This window comes from Nilaparvata lugens, chromosome 12, assembly GCF_014356525.2.
Source record: "Nilaparvata lugens isolate BPH chromosome 12, ASM1435652v1, whole genome shotgun sequence".
NCBI lineage: Eukaryota > Metazoa > Arthropoda > Insecta > Hemiptera > Delphacidae > Nilaparvata > Nilaparvata lugens.
The window spans coordinates 7827188-7839604 of NC_052515.1; the positions used below are offsets into that span (position 1 = coordinate 7827188).

Genomic DNA, 12417 nt, shown 5'->3' on the forward strand with positions numbered 1-12417 from the left:
TGGAGTTTCCCTTCTGTATTTATTCTGCGCCAACGTTGTGGTACTGCACATGGTGGTAGGAGGTCAGATTTGGACTTGCAGGAAAAAGTGACGGGTGTGAATGGGTTTCTCATAAGTTTATTGTGTGTGTTTTGTTGTCAGGTTGGCTGACAACTAGTAGAAGTTTATTTGATTAACAGTATAAGTTGACATTGTAAATATTTTATTAATTTTCTCTTGGAACAATTGTATATTACCATTGTGATAAGAAATTTGTAAAATAAAGAAATATTCAATGAAAAAATAATCGGAATTACTTTCCAATTATAAAAAACTTCTACCTCCAAATAAGTCCATAAAAACTACAAAATACATTTTTGTATAGAAGACATGAAGATATAAGGAATATATAAATGTGATTGAAAATCAATTTTTTTCAATTAAATATTTTCAACCTTTACATTGTGTTCAAATCTCACCAGACACTGCTTCAGAAATAGAATAATTTATTTGGTTGAGGAATAAAAAACAATTACTTCATCTCCAATACAGTTTATTGATTTAGTACTAGGATAATAGTATAATACTACAATAATAGTAGAAAATAAAAATATACTTCAAAGTAAACCACAAGCAATTAATTTTACACTAGAAGAAAATCAGTACTATAACATCTAGGAAAATTGAGCAAGACTAAAATAAATAATAAAATCTGATAACTAACGTTTGAGATCTGGCTAAATCACAATATTGATAACTTTTCCATTAATGAGATACTAGACAATGATGAGCTCAATAAATTTCTTAATAGGTAGGTATTAGTAGTAGTTATTAGTAATGCTGTAAAGGAATTTCAATAAAGTTTTCCACATCTAATTTTTCTCAATAATAATGAGAGGTTTTGCTGAGTGTAATGCCCACATAAGCGGTTACCTAAACAACTGGAGAATCGAGCAATCGTCGCTCATCTAATCTTCAAGATTAGAAAGCACAGAAACCTCAACAAGGTATGCAAGGTCAATCGAGATCACTAATTGGATTGATTATGATACAATACTTAAAACTCACTTGGGCTTCACTAATAATTTTTCCCAAAACGAAACACATATTTTGCTGTAAAGTACTATCAAGCAATTGAATTTAATATTATCATGCAACAACTTTTCAATAGATTTTTTTCCTATTCACTACTTAATTAGATTTCTAAGTGTTGAATTTTTGTTAAATGCAGAATTTCAAAACATTGAACACGAATCTAATGCTATTCTGGGATAACAAAAATATGTTCTATTATAAAGTAGTGCACTCTATAGGCTCCATTGTAGCTTCTAAAAAATGTTATGGAAGAAACCTTCTAAATTTCTGATTTTATTAACTACTAGTCTTCAAATCAAGTCTTATAACTTGTCTTCAATTTTGGAATCTACATCAGTTGATTTTTATACAATCATGTGGAAGATTTCAAATTTGATTTTGGTTTCAATTGAGTTTGGATTCATCTACAAAGACAAAGAATTTTCTCAACACTAAATATACTATCGGACATATTCTAATAACTTCACATCTTACATCAATAGTGTTGTAATTTGTTAATAGTTTATAATTAATAACTAATTGATAATTTATTTATTTATTTATTTATTATAGATAATTAATCCTTGTTTTTCGAATGATCCTACAATTGAAATTATTCATCATACATGTCGAATGATCTTTCAAACCACTTTTAAATATAAAAGTAATAAAGCAAATAATGTAAAATGTGATGCAATGAACGAAAATACTGCTCAAAATATAATACTGTATTGGAATTCTCAAACAAATTGAAGAATGTAAAATTAAGTAGACTACTATACATTTATTTAATCTAAGGAACTCAATAAAGTAGCATTCCTTTTAAATTTCACTATTACAATGTATTTGATTTTTTTTGGTTTATGATCATATTCTCCTCTCACTTTTGAGTATCATATGTCATTTTTAAATACCATGCGATCCTAGGAATTTATTTAACAGATTATTGCAATAAAATTTCTACTGATCCTATCTGAAAAAAGGAGACATTTTCTGAAAAATCAAATATTTATAAAATTATATTCTTGATACATCAATTAAAATCAAAAGATCAAAAATTCGTACTGCATCCTCATCAAAAACTATCTAATCAATCACGTCAAAATACACAAATCAAATAAATGTAAATACATATCACACAAATCTTTGGAATTTTAATTTACTTTAATTTAGAAGCTGCATTGTAGTTTTGATAGTGAATTGTTGAACAAAATCCTAGACAACTTTCAAAATGTCGGTAAATATCATCAGCTACTTAATAGTTATTAACAATATATGAATATTATAACATGTATCCTTATTCCTATTCTATACAGACACCAAACTATTTTATATTAAATTCAATTATAACTACTAATAGTTCTTATATCCTAGACGATCTCCCTTCTACTTAGTTAAAGGGAAAATTTATAATGTTTTTGGTCTCTACTTCTAATTTCTCATTAACATAGATTTTATTGTAGTTTGTTGATGGTATGATGTTCATCAGAGAATTCTGAAAAAGGTATATTACATCAAGATTCATATATAATTAATTTGAAACTAAATAGTCTTACTGTAATACATTTTATAATGCTTTTTGGGATACATTGATTGATAGGCAAGACATTGCAAAAGTAATCTACTCACAATTTTCAATTATTTTCTTTTTTTCAAGTTATCAACAGTTTCAGTCAGTCTTTTCTAATTCTTAGCTGTTCTACCTACCCAAGTCACCGTTCCACAGAATTAAATGCATTGGATCGGAATTGTTGATTTATCAGGAAGACATAATGAAGATGGAAAGTGCCTCAAATTCATAAAAAGTTGTAAGTAAATTCGTATGGGTTTTTGTTGGTGGGGAGTCCCTTACGAGAAGGCCCCACCTGGCATTAATATATCATTTGAGCCGTCAATGGGCCTTACGACTGTCCATACTTCAGCCGGGACCGACAGTTAGCGTGTCCATCCGATAACAATAAAAAGTTGTAAACCACTAAATCTTGTTAGTGCATCTAATGAAGGACATATTGAACATTTATGTTTCATCTTCATAAACAGAAGCATTTTGTGATTAATTTAGTATGAGTATTTTTGACTCTAATGTTCTCCATAGTTTTTGAAAGACTCTGTTCTTCTCAAAACTCTGGAAAACATACAGTGAATTTACAGCAGTATCTTCGAATGTATATCTGCCGTATTCTAGAATGTACTAGACATTTTGATTAGAGTATCTTCAAGGAGATGATCCAATGCATTTTTGGGAAGCAACATGATAGTGGCTTATTCAATATCTATAAGGCAGTGATAATGACAATACTACTATAGTGAGGTCCACGCTATAATGGCAGTGGATGGAGATAGAACAGAGTGTTGCCGTTTCTCTGCCTTCATTAATTATAGTTCTACATTGTCAAAAACAGATTTGTCATCGTTGCTGAGCTAGAAAAGGATAGTACTACCTGCTTTGTCGAATGATAGACAAGGATAGCAACATCAAAGTTAATCAAATACTGTCATTATAACGTGGACCTCACTATAGTTAATTCTGTGAAAGGTTTTCAACTGTTTCTGTTTTCTAGCATCGTTGATAAAACTTCTATGATATTAATTTAATCGATCAGTTAATAAGTTGAAATTAACTGATATCTTTCTACATTGATCAGTTATCTAGTTGACGTTTTTCCAGTTAACTGGAAATATAGTAGATCTGACAACAGTGTCGAATTACAGTTCCCTTTTCAAGTTATATATCAAGTTTTCTAGTTTAATCTAACTACAAAATTCAACTACTCAAGAAGACTGTCACTAGACAGACTAAAGACACACTTTCCATAGACGTCAGACAGAATACATGAAAGTAAACACTGATTTAAAAAAATCATTATTATTATACTGAAGTTCTTTTCTGATGGGTGCAAATTTCGAAATTCCGTGTGCTCATCAATATTTGGTGACATTTTTCAACTTGATGTTTGATTTGCTATGTATCTTCATTTTTATTTTTTTATGTTAGATACCTACAGAATCGACATCAATCTAGTAATATTTCTGAAATAAAGTTTTGAGGTCATTGTCAAGCAATGAATTTTCATTTTTTTAGTGCCGTATTGTGTCTGATTCCAGATTGAGAAATCTACAATAAGTTCCGATTTAATCGGTTTCAAATTTGAGTAACTAATGAAAATTTCAGGTAATGCCCGATTTTGGTTAAGGAATTCATAGAAATATTCGATTTTCCAATGATCTACTAATTAAAATTTGATTATCTGTCTGACACCCTTAGTAATCTAGTAGGTTTGTGACCAGTCAGTTATCAATTAAAAATCGCAGACTACAATTATAATTCTCCACCTAATTACATTCCTGTGGTAGACGATCTTCTCTCAGCTGAGCTTGGCGTTGTGTCATTTCTGTCTCTCTCAAATGCTCCCTCTCTTCTCTCTCTGTCTCCCTAAGTTCTCTCTCGGTCTCCCTTAGTTCTCTCTCAGTTTCGAGTAGAAGTTCAGCGTCTCTCTTGGCGTTGAAATCAGCCTTGGAGTCGACCACACTCAGTGCTATGCCTAGTTGCGCCGCGTAGTATGTCACCATTATAAGTGTCTGCAACAGAAAAAGTCATTGAATTTATCCATTTATTAAATAATTTAACATAACACAACTTCCAGAGAAGTGCCAGAGGCTGAATCCCAAAACGGCTCCAATTCTAATTTACACAACAGCTCAAATGTAGCTAGGTTCTGTGTCACTTTCACATTTTTGGATAACACACTGTAATTCAAAATTCAATACAGATTATTATAAACTTCTATTATGCCACAAATAGGACGTTTTAACTTTGAATAAATTGATAATGATAATTGACATTGATAATGTGGATAACAAAGTAATGTGAAATAGTCAGGTTTAAGCCTGTTCTTTCATTCCCAATCATTATATATGACTATGCGTTCTTGAATATGCGTATGAATAAATGAATAACCAGGTGAATTGATCTCTAGATGATGAGACTATGCATTCTTATCATTAATGGATAAATAAATAACCAGGTGAATTGATCCCTAGATGATGTCTCCAAATTGTTTGGAATTGATCACTTCTTTCGATTACTAATTACTACCGCTCCCGCATGCGAATCGCAGTGGTAACTAATGGTAACAGTTGTAGCTATTATTTCAAAATTTATGATAGCAGTGGCAAATGCTCCACTATGATAGCAGTGGCAAAAGGCTTGAAGCAAGGATGGACATAGTCACGAACATATGAGTGATATTGAGTGATATCTGTTGTTTTATTGGCAATAATTTCTTTAACAATTATCCTAAATCGAGGATAGACATTGACATAAATATTGCTATATTGAGTGGAATCTGTTGTTTTATTGGCAATAATTTCTGTAACAATTATCCTAAATCGAGAATAGACATTGACATAAATATTGCTATATTGATTGATTGAAATATGTCGTTTTATTGATAAACATTTCTCAAATAACTATTAAAAAAATTATTACCTGAGAGTAAGGAACCGGGTGATAGAAATGATGAATCCCAATTAATCCATCGGATACAGCAAACATAATTCCTCCGGCACATGAGCATAGCTTTGTCCAAGTCCAAAGCTCCTAAAAAAATTAAAATTTTAGAAATCATTGCATAAAACAAGGAGAAAGAAAGAAAATTATGACTTCAATCTTCAGAAAAATCATAGTTTTCATGACTGAGATATCTAGTGAATAGAATATTATTTTAAAATTATTAGCCCACTTGAATGTCCAATCTTCAGTAATAAATATAATGGTTAAAACTGAAATAGTTTCAAATACGAAATAGTTTCTTTCACAACTGAGTTATTCCTAAATCAACTTAGCGAAATATTCAGTCAGAGGGTAGTACAATAAGTCTTCCCTATTCAATCATATTCTCGAATAGAATTATACAATCCAATCTTGTACAATCAATAGAATCAATAATATAATACTAGAAGCTAATCTATAGCTTGCATCAGTCCTACCTGACTGATAATATATTTGTTCAAGTATTTTTTCTGAAGTACCGACAGTCGTCATTTCACATAATTATTATTTCACTAACAATAGTATAACGAGTACATGGATCCGTACAGATTGAGTTTGCATTCTAAGATGAAATATAAAAATGAAATTGAAAACATCAATAGATTTGTATTGATTCAAGTGTTGAAATGGCAATGTTCTTCATTCGGCTTTCAATAGCTTGTTCAATTAACTGCTGAACACAGATACTATTGCGACTCAACTGATACATAATCAATCTAAAATACATTTTTAATATAATTTTGAATCGTTTACTATTGAAGTTATTCCTTCAAAGGCCTTGCATTTATCAATTGTTTATTCAATAAAGCACCATACAAGGGGCATACCAAGATCAACACAGATCGCCTTTGTAATTTCAATGAATAGTCACAAATACTATTATAATAAGTAATCATTCCAAGTAATTTCGAAGAATTTCACTCCGAATTCCAATTTCATATTAATAACTTTATACATTCATGCTATGTCATACTTTAAATAAATAACTAATAAATAAATGAAAAATACTGTAGAAGAATTGGGAATACCCACAATCATCCTCAATTATTCTTTGGATTTTATTTCCATACCATCATATAGCCTAGGTATCACTTATGTTGAATTCAATTAAAAATGAATAAATTCATAATCATCTAAAATAGAAGCTTACTTCGAATAACTGGACTCTAGCTATGGCTCTCCATACAGTGGTAACAAGGAGAAAAGTGTAGAGAGGAACTCCAATTGCCAGTTCTCCACTCAATCCTGGCATAAAAACTGCAATAGCTGTAAAAATAATTGACTTGAATAAGTTTTAAAAAAATACATGAAACAATGTTGTATTGTAGAAAATGATTTCAAAAATATGTAAGACAATGTACTGGCCTAAAAACTACAGAGTCAGTTTGAATACTTTACTCAGATTATAAAACAAAATTATGTTTAGTAAGCCTATGATAATAATATTAGTATTGCTTTTATTGATCATTTGAGCCGTCAATGGGCCTTACAATTGTCATACTTCAGCCGGGACCGACACTTTAACGTGCATATCCGATAACACGTTTTATATTATAATGTTCAGTATAAGTTGAAGGTTACAAAAAATATTCAATCGTACGAGAATAATAGATTTAATTTTATATGAGACAGTGTAATGGTGAGGATAATATTCAGATAGTATTGACAGGTGAACAATAATTGGTCATGATTCTAATTAAGAGAAGATTGGATTGTTCTAATTGATTTCCTAGTTTAGTTTTGCTGAGAATGGAGCCGACTTGAACATTAGGCTTGTGCGAGGCCTAATGTGAGGGATGATTAAATAATAAGAGGTGAATGGACCCACAGTTGATGGTGTAATTTGAACCGTTAGCTAGTGATTTAGTAGCTCTATTCAGTGGAGCTGGATAAGACTGTCACCCTTCCAATGGAGGTACGAGAGCACGTCACTTATCTGATATGAGCGATAAGATACGATGTAAACTGCTGGATTTTTTGGTTATAAGTTGACAAGTTGTTACAGGGTACGTAAGTACGTCACTAATCTTATCTGAGCTATTGGATACGATGTTAACTGCTGAGTTTTTGTTTTTCAAGTTTTTTTTTAATTTACTGCGATATACTCGTAGCTATCACAACGAGAAAGCTCTACGAAAGAAAACATTTGAAATGCTCATCATTGAATTTCTAATTCATTAATTTCAATTCAAGTGTTCAACAGCTTCAAAAGCGTAGGCTATACAGTATTTCAGTGACCTCCATAACTATTATCTTTTATCTATTGTACTAGCACAACTTCTCCTAATATAGAGTACCGTATTTCCATTTCAATTTTCATATAATCACAATAAACTACCGTTTCAATTCCAATAAGATCATGCTCTTTAATAATGTAACCTATTATGTACATTAAAATTGATTTACATGATTCACAGTGACTTAGCATGTTTGTCACACAACACGAGACATCAAGGTCTAATGAATCATGTGGATTAATTTATTAGCGCCGATTGAGACAATGGAGTTCAGTATAATCAAATTTCAAGGTCGAATCTTCTGACAAAATGAATGACTCACATTGTTACTCAACTCTCACAAAATTTTGAAATGGAAAATATTTTGAACTCACTAGAGGTTCCTTCCCCAATCTCGAGTTCAAAATTGTTCTTTTCTGGAAGTTGTTCCTGTTTTTTATTTTGTACTAGCAGGTAACCCGTGCTCCGCAAGGGTCTAATGACAAACTGGAAACTTGACCAACTGATATCTTGAAGAATTCAAACCAGGCCTATAACCATTCGCGGTAAATTAGGAATCAATATGCAAAATTTCAAATTTATCAGTCCAGTAGTTCAGACGTGATGATGCGTCAAACATAATTTTCCTATCCCGTACGTGTATAAGACAATTCTTTCCTTTATTATATTATAGATTATTCATTGTTACTACTCACCCACAGCACATAGGGCATACAATATGACTCCCAGAGCTGCATTGAAGGGTTTAAAGCCGAACGCATAGGTATAGAGCACATGTGCCACCCCAAAAGCAGCCATACCATGTAGAAAGTATTCAGGCCACACAAGCAATGCGTCTCCAATACAGGACAGGATTAGACCACTCAGGATCCTACGCGAGAAAGCGTACCTGAAACGGGATAATTAGGTTGAAAACATTTATAAATTATAAAAATTGATTCATGTAAATTATATAATTATCGATCCTATCATAGTTTCAGAAGGGGCATGTGATTAAGATTAAAGCCAGTTAAACACACATCGATTTTTGGACGTCCAATTTTTTTCCGTCCTTATGAAATCTACCAGATTAAACGAAACTTGACAAACACATGAACACATCATCTGTTTGCCAAGTTATGTTTGATCTGATAGAATTTATAAGGACTTCAAGAACATCATACGTCAAAAATCGATGTGTATGTGTAACTGGAGTGAGGTTTTTTCAAGTATGAGGCATCTTTTATCTCCATCTGAGAACTTGTACTTTTAACTACTCTCTTTGGCACTTTTCATTATGTATTTGAACATTTAATTATTATAGGAATCACTAGTGCACGCTTTAAAATTTCCTATATAAACACAACTAGTTTCGAGCACTCATGTCATTTTCAAGAGTCAAAATATTTTTTTTTTTTTTTTGACACTTGAAAAAAATGAGTGCTTGAAACTTCTAGTTGTATATATGTAAAACAGTATGAAGAGGATACTAGTAATTTCTATAATATTTAAACAATTTAAGTAGCCCTATTTAAATACTTTAATGGTATTTGAGCATGTTTGAGGTATAACGATTTTTCTAATAACGTGTCTAGCCATCAGGGCTACATGATTTGTTAGTTGGAAATAATTCCGTAGTACCCCTTTTAAAAAACTTCTATATAAAATACAATCAACAACTAGGCCTAGGAAATTTTTCTTCTGAAAAAACTTGATAATAGATAAAACATTCCGAAACTAGATATTATATTTTATATAAAAAGGTTTTTTAAAAAAGGGTACTATGGAATTTTGTTTTAGCTGAAGATTTTTCTATTCTATCATTTCTACTTATTAGTACCTATATAGGCTTGAAATCTAGATTTTTCTACGCATTTTTCTTGGCAAGTTATTCATTTTTGATAATTTGCTGCAAAGAACTCTCATATACAATTAATAAACGTATATAGTTAAAGTTAATGAACGTTATATGGGAGCCACCCCTATCTCACCTGTGACAACCAAGTTTCTCGATCAAAAAGTTGTCGATTTTTTTCTTCAAATCTCAGGAACGTGGTCAGACAGCTCTCCAAGGGTTATTGTTCAATCCTTGACATGAAGGCACTTAATCTACAACTTTCTCAAACATCCAAAGCCAAATGGATTGAGTGTCTTCTCCTTGGATTGAAGAGTAACGCTTAGTAGACCCGTGAGTGAGTTGAGAACCACTGATGTGGATCCACTATTGTCTTTTATAATAAGCAGGTGGGAAGGTTCATAACTTTTTTGTGAGGGCTACTCTTATTAAATTTAATAGAAAATGAAAAATCTAAGTACCAATTATTTAACAGAAAATGAAAAATCTAAGTACCAATTATTTAAACTTTTATCCACATGTTTCAACTTATTAATGCCATTTTCAAGTGAGTGCAGATTTTTCCTTAAATTGATTTTTCATTCCCTTTTATGAAACGGTTATTGTATGATTCTCTAGAATTGTATGATTGATATTATGTCTATTACACTTGATGTGTTTAACCACAATGAAGAATTCTATTATATTCTAATGTTTATGTCTATTGCACTTAATGTGTTTAACAACAATAAAGAATTCTATTATATTCTGAAGTATACTTACTCATCTGCCAAACTCATTCCATGAAGAAGAACGAAAATGACAAGACTGACTATTGGAAGGCATTTGATGACAGCTGCGAACAACGATGGCCTCTCCACTGGTATGTAGAGCACGAAATAGATGGCCACTGTCTTGAAGAAGGGTACCAGCTTAGGGCCAACTACCTTCAACTGGAAAATAAAGGGGAAAAATGAAAAACTATTGCTTTAAATATAATTGACAGAAAATTATTGAGAATATACGTTAAAAAATAGAGAAATGTGAGGATTGAGTAACGGCCCTACTCCCATTCATAAAATTCTGTTAACATTTATTTAAAATTTTGGAGGATTTTACAATAAAAAACTTACAAGAATTTGTTTTGAAATAATATACAGAATAATCTACAAAAGTGAATAACCTATGGACACACCCTCTCACCTGAATAAAGAAAAATATAGTTTCTACTCCTCCACCCCTCAATATACAAAAAAGTGTGTAGAGTGAATATTGATGTTGTTGTTATTATTGAAATAATAATCTTTATTAAAATAAAGTGGATTTTTGACAATCCCAAGAATTTCAATCTACAATCTGCGTCCAACCCCCCTTACCTGACTAATATATTCTGTACATGAATTTATTGCAAACCTTTGCTTTGTTGAAGAGTAATAATATTGTAGAAAATAATCACAAAACTGAAAAAAGGAATTGAGAAATTGAGAGCACTGTTATTTATCATTAAAGTAACTTGAAAGGAATTAATGAAAAATGTATACAAATTTTCAGCGGTAAGTTAAAATTAATTGAAATCCATACAGTAATATGTTTTCAGAATGAATGGATGAACGCCTTTCTTCATTTTAACAAGTTACTAGCTGTCATATTATTTGATTTCACATTCTATTTCTATTATCTATATTTCAATTATTTTCTCAGCCACGGAGTGATCTAGAAGAGGAAGCATTCTGCTTGGCATAGAAAAACTCAGAAAATGACGTTTTAAAACAAACGCATGTAAATGCGATGCACCAGTAATTTTATGAATATAACGACAACAAAGGAATCACTGACAATGAAAGAAAGAATGTCAATCTTCTATTCAGTCTTAACGATTGGCAAGGATAATGGTACAGAAAGAATAGAAAAAATGTAATAACTTATTGAGCTCTGCATTGATATTAGTTTATCTAATTTAAGCGTTGTTTTAAGTGTTAGAGACGTATCAAAAAATATACACTGACTAAACAACGCAAAATAATCATTGTCTAAATGAATAATAAGATTTTCTCACCACTTGTGTAGGAGTTGTCATCTTTTCAGGAGTTTAACACAATAATTGTTCTAACGGAAGGGTTATTGAACCAGCTTTTAGCAATTTGTCTGTTCAGTTATTTGATTCCGACGTAAATAATTGCACTCAACACACTAGTTGTCAATTTTGTATACAATAAAACTCAAATGAATGAAATGTGGCCTTGTCCTTGAAGCTCGGCTGATGTTTTTGTTTTGATGGCAAGAAAGCAGACGAAAAAACATCAGCTGTTTGCCGACTGAGATACAACTCTATTTTTTCAAGATTCCCGCTACGTTTCAAATACCGAGCACTCTATAGTTTTCTCTTCATTGCTTCGACGACCAACCGTGCAAAAAGTGTTAGAGACGTATCAAAAAATATACACTGACTAAACAACGCAAAATAATCATTGTCTAAATGAATAATAAGATTTTCTCACCACTTGTGTAGGAGTTGTCATCTTTTCAGGAGTTTAACACAATAATTGTTCTAACGGAAGGGTTATTGAACCAGCTTTTAGCAATTTGTCTGTTCAGTTATTTGATTCCGACGTAAATAATTGCACTCAACACACTAGTTGTCAATTTTGTATACAATAAAACTCAAATGAATGAAATGTGGCCTTGTCCTTGAAGCTCGGCTGATGTTTTTGTTTTGATGGCAAGAAAGCAGACGAAAAAACATCAGCTGTTTGCCGACTGTG

At 31.4% G+C, this 12417-nt stretch overlaps 1 protein-coding gene across 2 annotated transcripts; it reads right to left on the minus strand.

Moving 5' to 3' along the window:
• Positions 1 to 515: 515 nt before the first annotated feature.
• LOC111060152 (lysoplasmalogenase-like protein TMEM86A) lies at positions 516 to 12409 on the minus strand. Of its 2 annotated transcripts, none has more exons than XM_022347799.2 (6): positions 12154 to 12409; positions 10439 to 10608; positions 8538 to 8731; positions 6756 to 6871; positions 5543 to 5653; positions 516 to 4632 (listed from the first exon to the last, which is right to left on the minus strand). In XM_022347799.2, the coding sequence occupies exons 1-6, from the start codon at positions 12172 to 12174 to the stop codon at positions 4387 to 4389; spliced, it is 858 nt and encodes a 285-aa protein (XP_022203491.2). In that variant the 5' UTR covers positions 12175 to 12409; the 3' UTR covers positions 516 to 4386. The 2 variants fall into 2 exon arrangements, with proteins under 2 accessions (XP_022203491.2, XP_039294781.1); XM_039438847.1 differs by lacking the exon at positions 12154 to 12409 and adding an exon at positions 11712 to 11928.
• Between the last annotated feature and the right edge of the window lie 8 nt (positions 12410 to 12417).